The sequence below is a fragment of the Metopolophium dirhodum genome, chromosome 5 (genome assembly GCF_019925205.1).
Source record: "Metopolophium dirhodum isolate CAU chromosome 5, ASM1992520v1, whole genome shotgun sequence".
NCBI classification, from domain to species: Eukaryota; Metazoa; Arthropoda; class Insecta; order Hemiptera; family Aphididae; genus Metopolophium; species Metopolophium dirhodum.
In genome coordinates, this window is record NC_083564.1 from 29,178,441 (window position 1) to 29,201,001 (window position 22,561).

General features: G+C 28.5%; 1 protein-coding gene across 1 annotated transcript; it reads right to left on the reverse strand.

The window, feature by feature from the left end:
• Positions 1-1,912: 1,912 nt before the first annotated feature.
• LOC132945236 (phenoloxidase-activating factor 2-like) lies at positions 1,913-18,334 on the reverse strand. The gene is made up of 7 exons (XM_061014915.1): positions 18,157-18,334; positions 11,572-11,732; positions 10,417-10,650; positions 9,200-9,493; positions 5,444-5,712; positions 3,614-3,777; positions 1,913-2,456 (listed from the first exon to the last, which is right to left on the reverse strand). Exons 1-7 carry the CDS (start codon positions 18,166-18,168, stop codon positions 2,244-2,246), a joined length of 1,347 nt encoding a protein of 448 aa, XP_060870898.1. The 5' UTR covers positions 18,169-18,334; the 3' UTR covers positions 1,913-2,243.
• Positions 18,335-22,561: the final 4,227 nt, after the last annotated feature.

Genomic DNA, 22,561 nt, shown 5'->3' on the forward strand with positions numbered 1-22,561 from the left:
TACCATAATATGTGAACAAATCGTTTTCACATTGGCAAATATAAAATTGTTATACCTTAATAGAGTTAATAAACATACCTAACATCATAAGTCATAACTTAATATTATGTTAAAAGTAAACATAAGTTTATAACGTTTCATTTAAAATTGTACTAAAATTTTAAGGTATTAATACAAACTTTATATTTAATATTTTTTGTTTCACATTAAAATCTGTATTTGTGTGACTATAATAATGATCCGTATACCTACTAGTTACACTGATAACATTATATTATGTTTCATAAATCATAATATTATTATAGTAATTATTGTTTATCAATTTATAATACTATAGGTATATGTAGATATGTATTCAATATGAGTACCCTTTATCTACAGAGATACAGTTACTAGTACGAGTAGTGAATAGGTACATACTACAAATAAAACATATAGGCTCTAATTCATACAACTTACTGACATCACAGCTGGGCAACTTAACGATTTTTTTAACTCGTTAGGTTAAAAGTTACTCGTAATTTTTTTCGTTAAGTCGCTAAGTTAAAAATTAACTTTGAAAAAAAATAACTTAATTTTCAAGTCATTAATTTATTAAATACAACAAAATAAGAAAATCGTTACATGAGAAATCAAGTGAATATCAAATGTTGTAAAAATATGAATTTCAAACGCTCTTAAAAATTTAATTTGACTTTCTTGTAGACATTTTTTTTGATAAGTTAGTCAAACTTATAGATAATCATGTATTACATTTTCAAATCTTAGATTTTAAAAGAAAAAATTTTATGAATTCTCAACTCAAAATAAATTGCTAATTTTTGTGATTTTTCCGTATTTTGTCAAGATTTGAACTTTAGAAGCATATAAATAATAATTGTGACTGTGGATTTTTAATTTTTTTCATCTGCCTTTGAAACAATAACCTAAGAGCCTTCTATTAAATTTTCAAACTTTTTAAACAACAAATAAAATTTTATTGATATTTATAGAAAAAAAACTAAAAAAAAAATGGAAATTAAAAATTCCGTAAACGGCTCAAAATTAGTCAAAATATTTGGAAAATATTATGGTGTATAGAAAATGCTAATATAAACATTCAGTCATAATTTCGTGTACCTACGGTCATTTGTTTTAGAGTTACACCAAAAACTCTTTTGTTTTTCTTTTGTTTTTCACGTCGCGTTTGAAAACTATACTGACAAATTTTTACTTATTGCGCGCGTCGTTTGATTTTGTTGGGGGTGTTTGCTGATAATAATTTTTGACGCCTGACCATCGGACAGTGACTATTAAAATTTAAAACAGTCGTATTTTCTTGTTCACGTAAACCAGACCTCCTAATTACTTGGCTCTACACTCACGGTCTACTATACAAGTGAGTTAATTTAATTAATTAATTAAATAATTATTTATACAATTGTATCACGCGCCATTTTTATTTGATGTTAAAAGTCAATATATTTTTTTTTTAATTTAGTACTAACTTTACGCCAATGTTGTCATCGTCCCAGTTTTTTCCCATCAACGCATTTCGACGTCCACTAAACCGCGAATAAAGTGAGTTAATTTAATTTTTACACTAATAAAATAATTAGATATTTTATTAAAATAATAAAAATATCTAATCCCACCTAATGGTTCACGCATACGTGGGTCATCATCATAATTTATTTTTTATCTAACAAATATTTTTTCTGCCCTCAGTTTAATATTGAAGAATGTGCTTTGGCTCTATAAATTCGTTAGTTCTCAAATCGACTCTCCTGAATTACTACGCCTAAAACCTTCAAACTTTCCTTCCGTTAATACCTACTGGTATAACGCACACAATTTAACCACAGTCAACTCGTTAAAACATTTTGATTCTCATAATGACGACTAAACCAGGTTAAAAAAAAAAAGTCTAATCTAGGGTCTATCTCATTTTAATTTCAGCTTACATAAAATACATATTTTATTAATTCAAACTTTGTTCGTTAATCATTATGTCAATTCTATATTAATATAAGTTATTAAGTATGATAATGTGTTTACTGTATGTACTGTAATGAGCTCAATAGGGCGTATATATTCAATAAAATATAAAATATAGACATTAGGGTGACATTTAACTAATTCAGTTATAAAGCTGTATTTAAAACTGAGTATTTATAACTTCATATTTAGGTTAAGCCGGGAGTCAGGAGGGAGCCGGGAGGGTATGTGTATGCCTATATGAAGGAGAGAGATGTAGAAAAAATTTAATTCGTTGGAACATAATCAGGATCATAGTAGATCGTGCTCAACTTTTCCTTAGCCATCTGCTCATCGATCCAGTTTCTGAACAATGCCACATCCACGTACACGCCGGGTGTCTTGTTACCGCATCCGATTCCCCACGACACGATTCCGACCTGTTGGAACTGTTTAGGTCTATTCTCAATTGGACACATCAGAGGACTTCCACCGTCTCCCTATTCATATAATATAATTTATAGTTATAAACAAGAGGTTATACACACAATTGTATAATATTAGTCATTAGGCCAGGAAAATACATCGCAAATAGACTTGGAAACATACCTAATATTTTGTAATATTTAAATATTAAATGGTGCATCATGTTACACGTTGTAAGAGGCATTATAGTAGCCAAATATAACAATGTGAGATCTATACGAGGTCATATTATATAGAAAAACGGTTTAGAAAAAGAACCACTTAACCTACAGTCATAGCAGGACTGTCCCGAACGGAGGGTGTAAGGAGTGTCTTACCACCATGCGTTCAAATGTATATATCAGTTAGCACATTAATAAATTTAATATTTGCGTTAGCACTCGGAAAATATTAATTTTTTTTAAAAACATCCATAGATTTGTATTTTAGATTCTGAGTGGAGCGAAGAATTTAATGATTTTACAATTTTTAAAATAACCCTTGTTTGTACAATATAATATTGTATAATGTTCAAAGTTCAGGGCTGGATTGGTATGTATCGGCCCATCGAGATTTTCACTTCTAAGCGACCTATTTACATATTCAGAAGCTCAAAATTATGTCTATAATTATTACGAGCTTATAGGTGGCCCAATCGTATTTTAAACATGAATTTATTTTCACTCACACTCCACGACCGCCCCACCGAGATTTTCTCGGTAGCTCGCCTAACCAATCCGGCCCTGTCAAATTTCAAACCTAAAATAATAGTAAATTAAGGAACTCCATTTAATTAAATAGTTTGTATAGTTATAAGAAAAAAAATTAATTATCACCTTAAGGCCATTATTTCAATGTGAAGGATGTTTCATTAAAAATCTGTTTCATGAATTGGTTGACAAGCTATAACTTACTATACAAGTAGCCAGTATGTACTTAGGTACGTTCAATATTTTACTTTGCTTATTTAAGATTTTTAATTTACAGGACATTTGAAAAATGTTTAGAATATTTTACTCTAAAATAAGTTAATCTTTATTAACCTTTTTTTTATTTTAGATACTAAAATACCAAATACATTATAATTATTATTATATATCTCAACAAACGTTTTTACCAAACTCGTAGGCTGTCTTATATGAGACTATAGCGGCAGATATTGTTATATAATATTATTATGTTATAAACTTACTTGACAAGTATCTTTGCCTATTTCCCCACCGGCACAGATGAAACTCTCCGGCAATATGTAATCCACACCCAACCTGGTCTCTCTTAACAGTTCCAAGCACGAACTACGTGGAACGATCGGCAAATCTATTTTTTTCATAATTACTTGATTTACGCCTAATTTACCTATATAACGACGAATAGAAAAAAAATGTTAACATAATTTATTATACCTATTTTTGAGGAGCTGAACGTTTCGCTAAAGGTGTACACATAGGGGTATTTACAAATGTCAAATGAGGGAGAAGAGCACAAACAAAAACATTAAATTATACATATTGATAACTCTCATTTACCGTTTAAAAATGATGCATGTATAATAACGATACGCCATTTGTTTTCTCCCTTAAATACACCCCTAGATATCCATTTGGTAACTATAGGTGCTTCATATTAATTGTCCATATGAGAATGTCATTGTATTATTTTTTTTTTATCATATTATATATTTCGTGTTCAAATGTAAGTTATGTTAGGTTAGGTTATGTAAAGTTCACTGGAGTTTGGTAAGATTTTTCACGGAACAAAACGTTAGGATACTGGTATCAGTGTGTATTTCAAATTGTTTGTGGTAAGTTCCAACATAACGATAAAGTAGTATACATAGTTAAGTTCCCACAAAACTGAAAATATGTTCAATTATTTACTTCATGATTCATCACAAGTCATCGGATTGCTGTTTTAGGAGTGTATTGTTATATGTTTATAATTTTCAGAAAGTTTATGTGAAGTTGTGTAATATTTTTTCTATATATTTCTATCACAATACACTATTCATAGTAAATCCTATTTGGCTATACAGGCTGTATCTTGTGTCTTTAACCTTAAAATTAAATAAAATAATAATAATAATAATAGACAGCATCGTATTTGTAAAATTGGGCCAATGAAGCAAATTAGCTGAGGCAGCACATTGTAATCTATATTTAAGAGGGCGCTACATCCGCTTGTGTTGTCTTTGTCTTTCAAGAGCTTAATATATCAAATTTACGCTCAGCCGATCACGTTTTCATCGGTTAATTTAAAAAAATTAGAATAAATCGATCTATTATAAAACTTGATATTAAGAACATTCACTGTGTTCGTGAGATGGTTTTTACGATAGTTGATTATAGTTTATTATAGCATATAATATAGCGTAAACTAAAAATGCTCATAACTCACTTAAAAACTGAATAATCGTAAACAACCAAATCATCACAGATAATGTTCTTACCATCAAGTTTCATAATAGGTCGATTCACTCTTATTTTTAAGTTAACGGATCTAAACGTGATATGCTGAGCATACATTTACTATGTTACGCACTTGTAAGACAGAAACCACTCTATGGACATATTGTGAATAATTGTTATTTTATTTTGTGTTAAAGATTCAAAGATAGGTATCAAGAAAGGTATCTTGTATACGATATTTGTTTTTCAAATGGCAACGACTATATTTTTTAATGGATTCTGGTAGGGTTTTGTTTCTAAATATTTTGACAGTAAAATTTCAATTTTGGTTCTATAGTTTAATAATTATGCTCCTCTAAAGTTTAATAAATTAATTAATATACCTACTTTTAAATAAAATAATTGGTATACATATAGCTAATTAATTTGTTGTTAAAATATTTTTTAATATCATTGCATATATTTGTATACACTTAAACACTGAACACACTCCACAAAAAAAAAAGTATTTGATTTTAGGATAAATGCCTTTTTTTCTTCGCAGTTATTTTTCTTATATAATACCATATACATAGCTGATGTAAACATTATATTAGTTAATATTTTCCAATTCTCACCGAATTCTTTTTTGCCCCAACCACTGCCGTAGCATCTATTTTTAGCAAATACGTAATTCGGGCTGGGCAAACAGATAGTTCCCACATTTTCACTGAGCGAGAACGGATCGATGACAATGATCAGCGCCACGTCGTTCAATAATTCGTCTGGCTCGAAATCTGCATGATTAATTATTTTCAGAGCTTGGCCGTCTTGTGATGGTAACGGTTCGTTTTCCGTTTGTGTATCCCATTCACCAGCGCGAATAACTAGTTCATTCGGGGATTTTCTTTTGTGGAAAATAAAAAACATTATACTAACATTATTAATTATAATCAATAATACAATAATGTAATAAAGTATATGTGAAAACTGCTATATTATGCCCCACTATCCATATTAAACATACGCAAAATACTAACTGAATTATGCGGTTGGATATTCAGCTATAACTTACGTGCATAAAATGATACGATTTATTATTATACACAGATAATAGATATATATCATTATATTAAAACTGTTTCTATTGTATCTTTTTTTTAATTCTTTGATCTGTTACCCACTATAAATATTATGTATCTATTATTTATAGTAACATGCTAATGACCAAGTTGTCGAAGCAGAAATTTTATAGATTTCAAGACCAATAAGAAAAAAAATATATCATTATATCAGGATAGGTATATTTATATTTTACTAAATTACGTAACTGTCATTTTTTAGAAAATAATTTTTCTGACTTATTGGGAAACGAGAGTGTTTGAATCTGTTCGAAATTAACAGTGTCTGAGTATGATACGACTAGTAAGCATTTTTAGGATCAATAACAGCTATCATAACTGTAATAACTAATAACTAATAACAGTACTACCTATTTAAATTTCACAGAAAATTGACTGATTAAAGATAATAAAGAAAAGTAAAAACACAATTGAAAATAGTAGATAATATTAATGGTATAGTTATATTTATCATAAAATGAATCATTGGAATACTCAATTTCAAATAAATGATAACCCTCTAAAACATAATGTTTGTAATATTTTTAAAGAATTATTTTGTAAAGATACGCATTATTGCATTAAATGTATCGAAAATGTCGACGGAAACCATACCAACTTTTGTTCATAAACGTTTTGAAGGTATAAATCATTTTAAGCAACGTATAACACTAACTAAAGTAATATTGTTGACGCTTATATTTTACCTTTTAATTGTAAACCGGATTGTTGTCGCTTATTATCGCTCGCGATGAGTGGTTGTGTATTATATTTATATCTATAAATATCTAATCTAAACCATTGACAGTATGCGTTCGACAGTCGCGTAAACTGGGGGGTCGCACGGGGTCGCACTTGCAACCCCTAAAAATATCATAGGGTTGCAAAAGTATCTTTTTGCGATTTCGAAATATCATGATTTCAGTTTTCAAAAAATTGAAATATCAATATAATAATAAATTAACTAATTTATATTTTGAGAAGCACTGGAATTATTATAATATTATATCCTTTCCACATTTATTTATAGTTTTGTTATTAAGGCCCCTGCAAATGTGTCATTATTAAGGAGATGTGTTTAGGCAATTATTTCGTTCCTGCGATTACTGATCGTCTTTGTGTGTGTGGAGTAAATGATCATTAGTGTGTGTATACTCCCCTACCATCACCCGCGAACCACATCAATTTTCACTTCATTGTTATTTCTTATCTGACCCACATCCATAAGTCATTTAAAGTCATTAGAAAACCAATTTATGGGCGTGAAATAGCCGTCGCACTGACAAAAATTAAGGTACTTATAGTGGTTCGTTTTAAAAATGTAAAGATGTCTGTGTTGGTAAACAAGTTTACTTTGCATCGGTCGGAGCACTTTTTCAATTTTAGTAAATTCTTGACAAGAATAAATATTTTACATTTTATAAATTTATAAATTTTTAATATTGAATATATTAAAAAATATGCTCCGACCGATGCAAAGTAGACTTGTTGACCAATTAAAACATCTTTACATTTTTAAAATCAAACCACTAGAAGTACTTTAATTTTGTCAGTCGCTAAAGGTCGTTTGATGCAAAATTAATAGGGTTTGCAGGGGTCTTAAACATTTTCTATTATTATACCAATATGTACCTATATTTATATTTTATTGTGATCGGCGGACTCGAGTCTCAATGGCAGTTGATAGTGAAAACGTGTTTCATAGTTTTTTTTTTATTTTATTCATTTAAGTAATTTACAATCTATACAACATTATGTACAATGAGCAAATAGGATATTTAATATAATATAAAGTAGCAGAATTTAACATTTTTGGTTTTTGGGCAGGCACTCAGCAGCACCACCCGACCGAGTACATTTTAGATGTCGTGGTTTTTTTTTTTTTTTTTTTAGTAGGTCTCTAGGCCACTGTCTTTTGAGTCTTCTAATTACATTGCCAGGAAGTGAGGTGGAAGAAAAAGGTTTCATAGTTTAAAATTATTATTTGTTTGTTTTATACATGCATTTATTTTTGACACTTGTATTATTTTATTTCTTATCCGCGAACGATTCAAAATTAAGTGTTTCGACAACTTGCTAAAATGGATAAATTTATTGTAAAAATATCGAAAAAGTCGAAAGTATAAGTATCTATTTTTTCTTTAAATTCGTATGATTGTTTAGTACACATACCTATTTAGTATGCATTAAGTTTAAAGTTGCCCTTAAAATATATTACTGATTTACATTATATTAAAACTACAATTTTGACAATTAAAAAATTTATATTAGATCTGTAAGTTATTTTTTAAATTAATTATTAAGGTAATATTATATTATTGAGCAAATTAAATTTATTTTGGTATAAATTTTTTCTACTATTTTGGTACTAATTGTTGTACCTGCTTATTAGAAAAATACTAATACAAATTCTGAGAAAAATGCTAGCTTATCTAAAGAAAACCTCTATTCCCCAGGAAAAGATCAAAAATGGTAAATATAGTGAATAATTAATTTCATATCGTATAATTAGTATTCGTATACAATTTATTGAAATTATATTTATATTAATTTAATATCATTAAATATCTAAGGATATTTTGTTAAATACCTACTTCTACCTTAATTAAAAGTGAAAATTCTGTAAATAGTTACCTACGTAATATAAATAATATTAAATGTTTTGGTTAATTTGTGTAATATAATAGTGATAAATATGTATTTAAACATACAAATACAAAAATAAATAGTACATAATATTATAAAAATCTAAATGGCAGCTGTTATTTAAAGTATACATTTTATAAAATAAAAGAATTGTTGTATTTTATGTATTCATATATTCTTTAAGAAAATTAGGTATACATATTTTATTGACAGTAGTCGGTAAGTAATTATTACCCTATTAATTATAGTGCATATTCATAATATATACCAATAGATACAATATGATATTACAATATGTGCTAAGCCTTTAAGGTTAAAATAGTTTTGTTGAGCTTACACTGTACTTGTACAGTACTTAAATATAGAATAAAATAGAACATTTTAGGGAGGTGTGGATGGCTAAGCCCCCCAAAAGTCTGTCCAACCTAGAAACTTATTGCAACCCTTACAATTGAGCCCAATTTACGCCACTAGCATTCGACTACCAATAGCTGTGTAAATAAAAAGTAATAGTTTATTTCATATCTAAAAAAAAACCTACAGTAAAATAACAATAATAAAGTATTTGCAAGTTTCAGTATAACTTTTTAAATACAATAAATAATAATAATAAGTTAAAATGTGTACCTGTTCACGCAATGTGCTGCTGTCAATACGGCTTTTGGGTGAATCAATGAACCACCACACAGGTAAGTTTTAGATTGGTTAGCTTCTAATTTAAGAATTGCCATCATCCAGGGGAACTCGCCGAATTGTGCTTCGTTGTGGGAGCCTCCAGTTATTGTGGGTTTTACGCCATGAGGGTTCCAATGGCCACATATCGCACGATGTACAGGGTCAGGTATTTCTGTAGGTTTTGATTTCATTGATTTATAGCAACACTTTACAAGCATACCATCGCACTGTAAACCTCGTCCAGACCTATAGATTCAATGCAAAGATGCTCATGTATTCCCGACAGAACGAATAATGCACTCAGAGAATACATAAATATATAAATTTACCGATTTTTATACAAGAAAATCCCTAGTAAAAATATTTGGTGAAAATGTCAAGTGTTTAAAACTATTGGGTTTTGAGGTACACAGAAAAATTAAAATACATTTTTTCAACAATTAGGTTTGCATATAAAGTAGGTACCTACCATTTTATTCACTTTTTTTCCCCAACACTTTCTATTCAACAATTTTCAATTTTGATCTCCTAAAATCACTATCTACATTCACTTTTTTTATCGGAAATGCTGCTGATGCATTTATTACTATAAAATCGAATTCCAAATCATAAACCTCCTCAAAATAAATTAACTTACATCATTGTTAAATCAACAATCTATAATCTAAAATAACACATCAAAATGGTTTCTTCTGAACCTACAATTTGATATGGTATGAATTAAATGTGAATTCGATACCGACTAATTAAGTAGTTCAATATAGGCAATACAATATGAAGATTACTTGCGTACTAGGCTACTAGCCTTGTAGTTGCAATGTGTTTTGTAAATAACATTATAATTTCATGTATATCATAATAATATTCTATTATATTATATATATTTATATTTGTGATCGCGCATGCCTATAACACGTAACTTTCGCACGTATTCATGCCACACTGTCACACCCCAGAACGTTTTATTTTTTTTTACAATATTGTAGTTATGTTCTTGATTGCGAATGATATACTTTATCTGATTACAAATGGTATGAACGTTTGCAGTCTCTTTAACATAAAATTGTGTTGACATGTGAAATCACACCACAGACCAAAGTTAGAATATTCTATGTGATTCTAATCCAATAAATATAAAATTATAGTTATAACTTATAAGACATACGTACCTTTCGTCTATTAATCCTTTACCACTTGTAACAATCGTTCCGTTTTCGCACAAATAGTATGGTACACATTTACAAGTATCCGATGGCATTGTTTGAGGTATAGGTGTAGACATCTCTCCCAAAATTGTCTTATCGATATCTTGCGTTGTCAAATCCATATCTTTAGACGCTTTTGATTGCATTGATTTATAGCAACACTTTACAAGCAAACCATCGCACTTTAAACCTCCAGACCTATAGATTCAATGCAAAGATGCTCATGTATTCCCAACAGAACGAATAATGCACGCAGAGAATACATAAATATAGAAATTTACCAATTTTTATACAAGAAAAACCCTAGTAAAAACATTTGGTGAAAATGTCAAGTGTTTAAAACTATTGGTTTTTGAGTTACACCAAAAAATTTAAATACATTTTTTAACAATTAGGTTTTCATATAAAGTAGGTACCTACCATTTTATTCACTTTTTTTTCCCAACACATTCTATTCAACAATTTTCAATTTTGACCTCCTAAATTCACTATCTACATTCACTTTTTTATCGGAAATGATGCTGATGCATTTATTACTATAAAACCGAATTCCAAATCATAAACCTCCTCAAAATAAATTAACTTACATCATTGTTAAATCAACAATCTATAATCTAAAATAACACATCAAAATGGTTTCTTCTGAACCTACAGTTTGATATGTTATGAATTAAATGTGAATTCGATACCGACTAATTAAGTAGTTCAATATAGGCAATAAAATATGAAGATTACTTGCGTACTAGGCTACTAGCCTTGTAGTTGCAATGTGTTTTGTAAATAACATTATAATTTCATGTATATCATAATAATATTATATTATATTATATATATTTATATTTGTGATCGCGCATGCCTATAACACATAACTTTCGCACGTATAAATGCCACACTGTCACACCTCAGAACGTTTCATTTTTTTTTACAATATTGTAGTTATGTTTTTGATTGCGAATGATATACTTTATCTGATTACAAATGATATGAACGTTTGCAGTCTCTTTAACATAAAATTGTGTTGACATGTGAAATCACACCACAGACCAAAGTTAGAATATTCTATGTGATTCAAATCCAATAAATATAAAATTATAGTTATAACTTATAAGACATACGTACCTTACGTCTATTATTCCTTTACCACTTGTAACAATCGTTCCGTTTACGCACAAATAGTATGGTACACATTTACATTGACCCGGTGTAGCATCCTGTCCTTGACCAGAAACTACAGTCACTGTAACTTGTAACAGCAATGTGACAGACAATAATACAGATAACTAAACCCAGGAAAAAACAAACAATTATTATTATTAATAATTCGTGATTATACTACAAAACAATAAATATCTATTTTCCTATCGTAGAAAGTATGTTCCATGATATTATACAAATTTATTAATCATTACCTATTTATTATTGTAACACAATTCACAAAATGTAATAGTATGGAGCCATAATATTATAATACTTAGGTAGGTACTTTTTAAATTGAAATCCAAAATAATAATAGTGCCTATAATAAGGCTCTAACATGTAATATATAACAAATACTGAAATACCAAATAATATTATTATTCTAATAATCCTTTCAATAACGATGCAATTACATACAAACAATAAAATTATATTAACGTATAAGTTGATACACAGTCATAGGCGTGTCTACGGTGGCAGCCTAGGGTGCCTGGGCTGTCCCTGCAATTTTTGAAAGGTGCCGGTCAACCTAGTTTTAAGTCAGAAGGGTTACAACATTTATTTTATTTTAAACTTGACTTTTTTGTGGGTATTGTTATAATTACCATTTACTTACAAAGATTGATATCCTGACTTCCGAAATCGGAAGAACCTACTATAAAGACTTTAGACAGGCGATGACGATAAGTATTTTTGATATTATTGTTGTATTATTTTTAATTTGTAGCTAGGTGGTGTAATCCAAGGCTGTAGATGAATAATATTTCTGAAGTTACTGTAGATTATTATTGTAAATAGATAATTTAGACTTTTTTTAAATTATATAAATATTTCACTGTGGAGGGGGCTTAAAAAAATACGGCTTTGGGTGTATAGGGCTTTTTTCGGTTCACTAATAAGGTAACGCCGATCATTAGCTAGGCTGCCCCTGCTGATGAAGTCTAGTTCTTTTCCTTTTACTCGACGATTTACACTCGGTCACAAAACCTGTACATTTAGTGATAAGAATGAATAATATAAATCAACCGTGATACCCTATAAACAATCATGTTTTTATTTATCAAGATCAGTTGGCTAACTCAACGTTGCTAGTTGTATCAACAAGTGATACACGTTCACGGGTAAACTATATAACTGTGATATCTGGTCATCTCAAATATATTATCAATTCAATATTATTTTCAGGTCTTACTTCATATCAGGCCCAATTTTTACAATATTGTGTATTCGACGGATTTTTCATGTAGCGATTTACTTATTTTGTTGTAATTCAAAAACGAATAACCGTAGACACTTGAGATTTATATCATATTCTCATTTTCTATACACAATTTTGAAAATATTAAAATACATAGACACATTTTTTTTTATAAGCATTAAAAGTTTGAATTTTGACAATATTTATCAAATTTAATATTTAAAAATGATTTTGTAATTTTACTATAAATGTATAAAATTTTCAACTTTTATAGCTAAGGACTTAAACTTTAAAACAAGGTTCCACGTAAATAGATTATATTATATAAATTACTTTAATCACAATAATATCATCAAATATACTTAGTAATATCATAGGCTGACTGTCTGTTTTCGCTCAGAATCGTTTTTCTTATACGATTATTCTTTGAGCCACTTGTAACCTTCTACAAAGCGACATCCACTTACCCACCTTTTTATGATTGAGTACGGGATACACTTAAATTATTTGTATAAGAACTTTAAAATGTAATTCTAAAATTGTAGAATTTGTAAAAAATATAATATGAATTAGGTAAATACAACTTTAGTAAGAACTATGATTTGATTGTTTTCAAAAACTGCAATCAAGGAATACTTGTCTAGTTGTCTGCCACTAATTTAAAATAAAATAAAATTTGGAACAAGAACATAATCACATGCTAAAACAGTGGCGTATTTACGGAGAGGGGATATGGGGGATAGATCCCCCCCTTGACCTTTTTTTTGTAAAGTTAAGTCTTCTAATTTTCTGTATTTCTCAATATGATATTACTCTTGAGTATGTCTGTTTGCTAAATGTTCTAGCCGTGGTAATTTTACTGCTTTCATATACTATAATCGCCTCTAATCGTTCGCGGCATATATGCGACTATCGGACAACAAAATAAATACCTCTATGGTAGTATTGTAATGATATGCTCACACACCCTTATAATAAACTAAAATTTTACAGAATAACAAACAACGGCCAGACTGTCGCTTGTAGAAATCGGTCGCATCAAATAAAACCATTGACAACGACAACTAAGATATCGACACGCACTCATAACAATATTACGTAGGATGTGTGTGACCTTATTTTATGCTGACGCCAAAGAATAATCTAGTTCCCAGGCCCACGATAAGTTAGTGACAAAGCCACCACCACTCTCTGGTCAGCATCCTCGCGTCCGTCCCTTAAACCAGTGCATGAGCACCAACCACCAGAGTAACAACCTCTCAAGAACCAAAAAAACCGATTTCAACGAGCGACAACTGGACTTCTTATGCAAGCAATAATCAGTGCGTTCTTTAATTCAATTTGTGAATTTGAAGTATTAATTTGCTTTATTTAAAACCTAAAACTCCTACAATATTATCTACAAACAACTCGAATCAGGTAAGACATAATATAATATAATATTTTATGTTGATTGCAGTTAATACATTCTATGTGCTTTTTTTCCATAAAATTATATTGTACGGTGTATTTGATCTAATTCTCGAATACACGATCTCGAGAGCCCTCCGAACACCTGGAGGAAGGTAATAGCGTAATTTTACTACTCTAACTTTTACTATTTTAATATAACTATCGACAGGAGTCGTATTTATATTTTTATGTTATCTTAATTCTACGTTATTACAGTATGGTGTACTGTATTTTTTACTTTTCCAGCATACATTATAATAAACCCGATAAACAGTCGGTAAATAAAACAAAATTACCATGAAGACCGTAGATTTACCATAGGGCGTAGGTTTATTTTTAGTGACTGAAGTGTAGTTAGTGACTGAAAAAATTGTATTCACCTCTGTGTTACATACTTTAAATGTTTGTGATAAAGATTAAAGAGTTTTATCCAAATATTCATGAACTCTTCAAAATATTTTGTACTTTGCCTGTATCAACTGCTACACCTGAACGATGTTATACAAGTTTGAAGAGGATGAAGTCTTACCTAATAAATAGTATGACAGAAGTAAATATTTTATCAATTTTCCTATCTAATATTATATAATAATTATAAATTAGGTAGTAATAAATTATTATACCGAATATGATATTATGGTTTATGAAATATAAAGTTATTAGTGTAATTAGGATACGGATTATTATTATAAATAGTCATACAATACAGATTTTAGTATGAAATAAACAATATTAAATACCTATATTTAAGATTTGTCTTTAATATTTATACAATAATTTAAAAGTTAATTAGCTATCTAACATAAGCAAAAGTTTGTATAATAGGTCATATATTAACACCTTATCATTTTAGTACAATTTAAAATGATACGTTAAAAACGTATGTTAATTTTTAACATAATATTAAGTTACGGCTTATGACATTATGTTTATTAACTTTATTAAGGTTAAACAATTTTATATTTAACAATGTGAAAACGATTTGTTTGGATGATAGATATATTATGATAAACTGGTATGTAAATGAGTAGTCGAGTAGGTAGGTTATTTATAGCTGGGGGGAGAGCAATCGATGATTTAATGTATAAATGAAAAAGATGGGTGAGTGGGACTGCTATTGACACCATTACCACACCTTCAAAGGTTTGTTTTTTTCGGCATTTTTAAAAACTACACATCAGGAGGTAATAGGTACCTACTATATAACAAAAATACACATATTATATTCAGTTACTCAATCTTCCAGTCTAACCACCCTGTTGAACAGTACATTTTTTTGTTGCGGAAATAACAATCAGATTGACAGTTCGCAATTTCCCTCAATTAAATAACCCCACATTCAGTGTTTTACCATAAAAATCACTCTAGATTACTCTCCAATTACCATTTAGCTGTGAATCCATTATTCATTATGTAGAGGGTCTCAGTTTCAATAGTTGGGTATAATAATACATCATTTAAAAGTAGTCAAGTAATTCACTTGAGCTTCTCTGTATATGTTTATCACATGATATATTGGGTTTTTGTCTATTTCACATTGCATTTTAATTTTTCTTGTTCATTCTAAATGACGAAGTACATTATTATTATTAGTTTCCGATAAAACTTCAGCAAGGGAAAAGGTAAAACCGAATGACAAAGTTCAATTGATAATAATGTAACGTTGCCACGTTGGTTAACACTATAATTAACTATCTACCTAATTGATAATTATTTTTTTGTTTTATCACTCAACTCTGTATTATTATATACAATGTAATTTTAAATAAGCAAATAAAATAAAATATTCCTCGATGTACCTAATATGTATTATTTTAGTAGACACAAATTAAAAAAAATTGGAATTTGCACAATCTTAATGTGTGTGACCTCTGAACTTTAGATATGTAGTATTGTACTTATATTTACTTTTTGGGTGTATTTTATATTTAATTATAATGATTATTATACTAACTTAATAACTTTGATTCTTGAATCGGGCCGTCTCGGATCGGATCCACTTCATGGTGTATCTATATATATTATATATTTATATAAGTAAATGAAAATAAATCACCGTAAATTCCAATTCCGATAAACCATCATATCCTAAAGTTTCTTCCTCTTTCAAAAACCATGTACAATTCTCTTATCATATTAAAATTTTTATTGTTAAGCTATAATAGTTGTAAAATAAAATAAAAGTGTGAGAGAGTGTGTGAGCCCACCATTACACTCTGGGGAAGTAAAACTTCTTTTACAAGTAATTGGGCCCGTGAAATTATAAGTAAATTAGGGAGAGAGTGAGAAAAATCAATACAATAAAAAGAAAACACTGAAAATAGTGACTATTGTATTTTCAAAAAACACACTGAAAATATTTAATTTGAAAAAGGAAAAAAAGTATGTTTATTAACTGCAATCGATTTCATGTATTTCAACGTTCAGAATTTGATTTTGGTGCAGGCTGAAGTTCCTGTATTGTATCAATAACATCCCTGTTCTTTCTGTTGTTTGACGATCTCAGTCGTGCCCGATAGGGTTGGATATAATATTATACTACACTCGTTTCAGGTAAAGGTCGAAATTCATCTCGATTTTGTTTTGCTTTTTTTGTAACTCCGTATTCACACTCCTCGGCTTTCTTTTTACTTAGTAATCGTAACAACTATTATATATGCAATGTAATTGATTTAATATGTAATTTACGATAGACATTTTTGTTTATTAATGGTTAGGTTGCTATGTGCAAATAAACAAACAAACGTGTCGTTTTATTTTTCATTACGATTTTTTTTCCACCCACGCCTCAAGAAAGAAGTTCTCTTTCAAAAAGTTTAAATTGCTTATTTATACCTATTATTTATTATTACTTAAGAAATCATTAATTTATATTTTATAGTTAATACTAAAAAGGTGGACAAGTGGGTGTCCTTCTGGTAGAAATTTTGTATACGTAATAAAAAAAAAAACACCATTGTAAAACCACTAGATCACTCACTCCACTCAGAATCTAAAATGGAATCTGAAAATGTCCGTAAACAGCTCAAAATAAGTCAAAATATTTGGAAAATGCTAATATAAACATTCAGTCAAAATGCCATGTACCTACAGTTGAATTAATATTATAATATTATTATTTTTTATTCGTTTCTATGGTGATAAACAAAGCGTTAGAAATTAATATCTCATTTTTAGCGGTTTTTCGGTGGTTTTTCCCGTTGCATTAAATAACTCTTGATAAAATCGAAAAATGACCTCTCTAAAATACCATCTTGATCCAATTTGCTAAAAGATAAAGTACTATATGTTGAAATCAAAACACTCCTTCTGGTAAAAATGTTGTATACAGGATATAAGAAAAAAATAAAAAAATAAACACCATTGTAAAACCACTAGCTTCCTCGCTCCACTCAGAATCTAAAATTTTAAAATTTTAAAAAAACACATCATTGTAAAATGTTAAAAATCAATTTGATGATAAGTTAGGTTACAAATGTAGTCAATATAATAGAGACAACAGGGAGATATTGAAAACGTCTTTAAAGGCGTTATAAGAGATTTAAAATATTTTAATGCTATACATTGTAATATTGTATAAGTAGTATGCAATAATTATTGAAATAGAAAATATTCAAGTACCTATGCCATAATTTATACCTATTATTAAAATATATGATTCATTAAAATTACTATAGAAGAACGAGCTTAAAAGATAGTCATGTCTCATCAATAATATTTTGAATATTATAGTGTACTCGGGTGTTTTCACCTAAATCTTATAGGTACTTGCTTGGTACTAGCACAGTTAGGAGTACACAGTACACTTCGCCTACAACGAAATAATTTTTAAGGTATGTATAAATAATAATAATTACCAGACGGTTCATGTTGATTGTTGGCTAGTGAGTGTATAGTGTTTTTCGCAAGACGAGTTTAGCGGACGATGGAGAACTGTTAGTAATCTTCGGGTTGTTACCGCGATTGTTCGTCGGACGTCTACAGTCTACTGTCTTATAAACAAGGTCTACGGGTGGGATTTTCTTAAGCTCGAGTGTAATATGCACAATATATAGTGTATCATGATTTAATGACTGACCTATGAAACATAATATAGATTACTAGATTAGTAACTGAGAACTATAAAAGGTTATAATCATTTGAAAACATTTATGAGCTAAAAAAATTCATAATGTTGGCTAATTTGTCTCTATAACCTCAACTCTGTATTATAAAAAACAACTAAAAAAAAAGCCAGCCACACTCAAATGTAAAACTCTGATACATATTATCAATTAATATGTTCATTAAATATGAATAAAGCATACAAAATCATAGACGGACTCAGAGTTTAGCATTTGAGTGTGGCTGGCCTTTTTTTCTTGTAATTTTTTATAATACAGAGTTGAGGCTATAGACAAACTAACCAGCAATATGAATTTTTTTTAGCGGATCTAGGACGTTTCGGCGCGGGCGATTTGACGCAGACATTTCGGCGATATGTCAATTCGACGATGTCCGTTTCGGCGAGTGACCATTTCGGCGAAAATTAATAATAAAAAAAAAATGTAATATAATGTAAAAACGTATCATATAATATAATAAGTAATTTTAAATCATAAATAAGTCAAAATAATTATAATTATTTATAGGTAATACAGTTAAAAATTTTTAAATACCACAGTCACTTTAAATCATAAATAAATACAAATCTTTAGAGTTATGTATAATTGAATATAGTAAAATGTATATATATATGTATACCACAGTCCCTTTGAATCGTGAATAAATAAATCAAAATAATTATAATTATTTATACCTATAGTTAATACAATTAAACATATAGGTACAACATTATTATATAGCGAATATATAAAAAAAAAATTATCTACAATTTTATTTTAAAGCAATATTATTTTTATACCTCTTAGCAGTCCCTAAAATATCCAAATTTCCGTACTACACACATAATAGTCCCAAATCGGTCAAATCTAAATTATTTCTAGACAAACACTAATATAATATATACCACCGTTCACTACTAAGCTGATAGTAATAAAAATAACTACTCTTAATACCTAACAATGAATAATAATAACCATGACGAAATAATTTTAGATTCTGAGCGAAGCGATGAATGTATTGATTTTACAATGATGTGTGTTTTTTTTTGTTTTTTTTATTTTTATTTTAATTTTTTTATTTTTGTGTCCGTCATCACCTTTTAGGACAGTAAAAGTGCTTGGATTTTCTTCAACAGTAACTTTTCTGATAGGAAAGTGAATCTTGTTGGTACTTTGGGGGGTCAAAAGTGAAAATTTCCCAGTAGTTTTCAAAAGCGACGTGAAAAACAAAAGAAAAATTAAGGAAAAATGGGAATTTTTACGCAGTCTGTTTTCGAGAAAATCGATTTTGGTTTTTGGTGTAACTCTAAAACAAATGACCGTAAGGACATGAAATTTTGACTGAATGTTTATATTAGCATTTTTTATACACCATAAAATTTACAAAATATTTCGACTCTTTTTGAGCTGTTTACGGCCATTGTCAGTTTTTAATTTTTTTAGTTTTTTTTTCTATAAATATCAATAAAATTTTATCTGTTGAGTAAAAAAGCTTGAAAATTTAATAGAAGGCGCCTAGGTTATTGTTTCAAAGGCAGATGAAAAAAATTAAAAATCCTTAGTCACAGTTTTTATTTATAAGCATTTAAAGTTCAAATTTTGACAAAATACGGAAAAATCACGAAAAATAGCAAATTATTTTGAGTTGAGAATTCATAAAAATTTTTCTTTTTAAATCTAAGATTTGAAAATGTAATATAAAATTACTCATAAATTTGTCTACCTTTATCAAAAAAAAAATGTCTAGAAGAAACTTAAATTAAATTTTTATGAGCGTCTGAAATTTATGTTTTTACAACATTTTATATTTACTCGATTTCTCATGTAACAATTTTCTTATATTATTGTAATTAAAAAACGAATGACTGTAGATACTTGAAAATTTCACTGAATGTTGATATTAGCATTTTCTATACATCATAAAATGTTGAAAATATTTTAACTCTTTTTGAGCTGTTTACGGACATTGTCAGTTTTAAATTTTTTTAGTTTTTTTTTCTATAAATATCAATAAAATTTTATTTGTTGGGTAAAAAAGCGTGAAAATATAAGGCTCCTGATATATTGTTCTAATAGCATTTGAACAGTAGTTAAACATAGGCACAATTTTTTTTTATAAGCATTTAAAGTTCAAATTTTGACAACATTTATCAAATTTATAATTTATTAATTATTTTGTAGTAAAAAATGTATGAAATGTTTAACTTTTATAGCTAAGGATTGAACATTTAAAACAAAGCTCCACGTAAATAGGTTATATATAAATTACTTTATTCACAATAATATCATTAAATATACTTATTTCATAGGCTCCTATCATAGGCTGACTGACCGTTTTCGCTCAGAATTGTTTTTCTTATACAGTGATATTATATCATTGAATTCAAATTTAACACCATCCATTACAGTGACCCACTTGTAACCTACTGTACAGCAGAGCGACATCCACTTATCCACCTTTTTTTAATAGTTATTTCGTCATAATAATAACTATAATAAGAGTATTAGTCGTAACAACACAAAATATTGTTTACTGTGTGTTTGTGTAGTAGAAAATAATTAAAATGTGGTTTGGCAAAAAACCATAAATATATAAAAAAAAATGTGAAGATATAAAATTATACATTATATTATTATAACACACTTTTCGTACTACACACAATTTTAGGGACTGCCTCTTAGAAATATCATTTTATTTCGCCTATCATAATTATTTACTTATCTTTTATCTGTGTCTTGAAATGTTTTCAACTTCCTTGGAGGACTATTTCCCGACACAAGATTTTCCTAGTACGTGTCACGCACGGCTTGAATTTTTTTGAGATTCGCAATGAAGGTCTTTTTTAAAATTATCAGATCATCCATATCGATAATCGTGACCACCTTATTATGTAGTAATAATAACAATAACTTATAGTAATAAAGATAACATTTCTATACCACACGCCATACGGCTAGACAATGTTACAGATAAGTCAATTATTGCCAAATCACCGAAACGGTCACCCGCCGAAACGGACATCGTCGAATTGATATATCGCCGAAACGTCCCATTCCCGTATAATATGTAATATGTACTTGCAGAATATGTCAATAGTGTAGACATAGCAAAACCTACTTCTATACAAAGTGTAACAGAAACACCTGAACAATTAAATAACTTTTGTTCTTATTATTTAAGTATAAATTTTATTTATTTTTAATAATTTATAGACCCTTGAGCTACAAGTAGAGTATGAAAAAATAATATTACATTTTTTTGGAAAAATTCAAAATAGCCAATTTGTAAATATAATTTCAAATTTGTAGACACATTTTGATGATAAAAACGTTTATTTAAATCAAGTAGCTAGTTTATATTTCAAAATTTTTTAAAATATCAAATTTTTTGAGTATAAATTTAATTTGAAACGTATTAAAAAATGTTATCTATTATACTGTAAAATAAATAAATTATATAATTTGAAAATAGTTGCGCAAAGGTGTTCTGTAATACAAGCTTAATGAATTCGTTAACACATTCGTATATTTTATTTATATTTAGATAGTTATTGGTGTGAATGAAACAATTTAAAAATGTATCGTTGAATAATTACTGAAGTTATCTAAAATAAAATTATCTTTATATCATTATACAAGCTGATGCTGCACGGCGTTGCGCATGAAAAATGTTATAGGTATAATGCATTAATATGCAGTGCTTTTTAACACTGTTATTGGGCTGTTTTTATCATAGTATAGTATAAGTCTAAAATTATATCAGATCATAAAAATTATGTCATTTACCAGGTGATATCTACCTATGGACCTACGCATAAAAATAAATAAAATGTATTTTTGATAGAATAAAGTACCTATAGGTTTTTAATATTAACTATGTAATAATAAATCGATCTATACACAAAACAATTGTTAAAACCCTATACTGTAAAGGGGTGTGTTATTAATTGTTAATTTAATTTATTATAATGACCCTAGGTAGATATTTAATGGTGAGGGGATAAATGTTTTTATATCCGAAAAAATCAAAATCAATCCCATTAATTTGAGTTATTAAACTTAATTTTTCCGTCAATGCAAAACGTAATATTATTAAGAATGTATTAAACATAAACATAAACATGTTACGTCCCAACTGACGTCGATAATAATATATACA

What these genes read in the sequence shown, in the direction of transcription:
- LOC132945236 (XM_061014915.1), bottom strand. An exon ending in AAAGGAATAATAGACGTAAG is followed by an intron (nt 10,651 to 11,571) that starts GTACGTATGTCT and finishes TTGAATCTATAG; the next exon opens with GTCTGGAGGTTTAAAGTGCG. An exon ending in GCAGCACATTGCGTGAACAG is followed by an intron (nt 5,713 to 9,199) that starts GTACACATTTTA and finishes TTTCCACAAAAG; the next exon opens with AAAATCCCCGAATGAACTAG.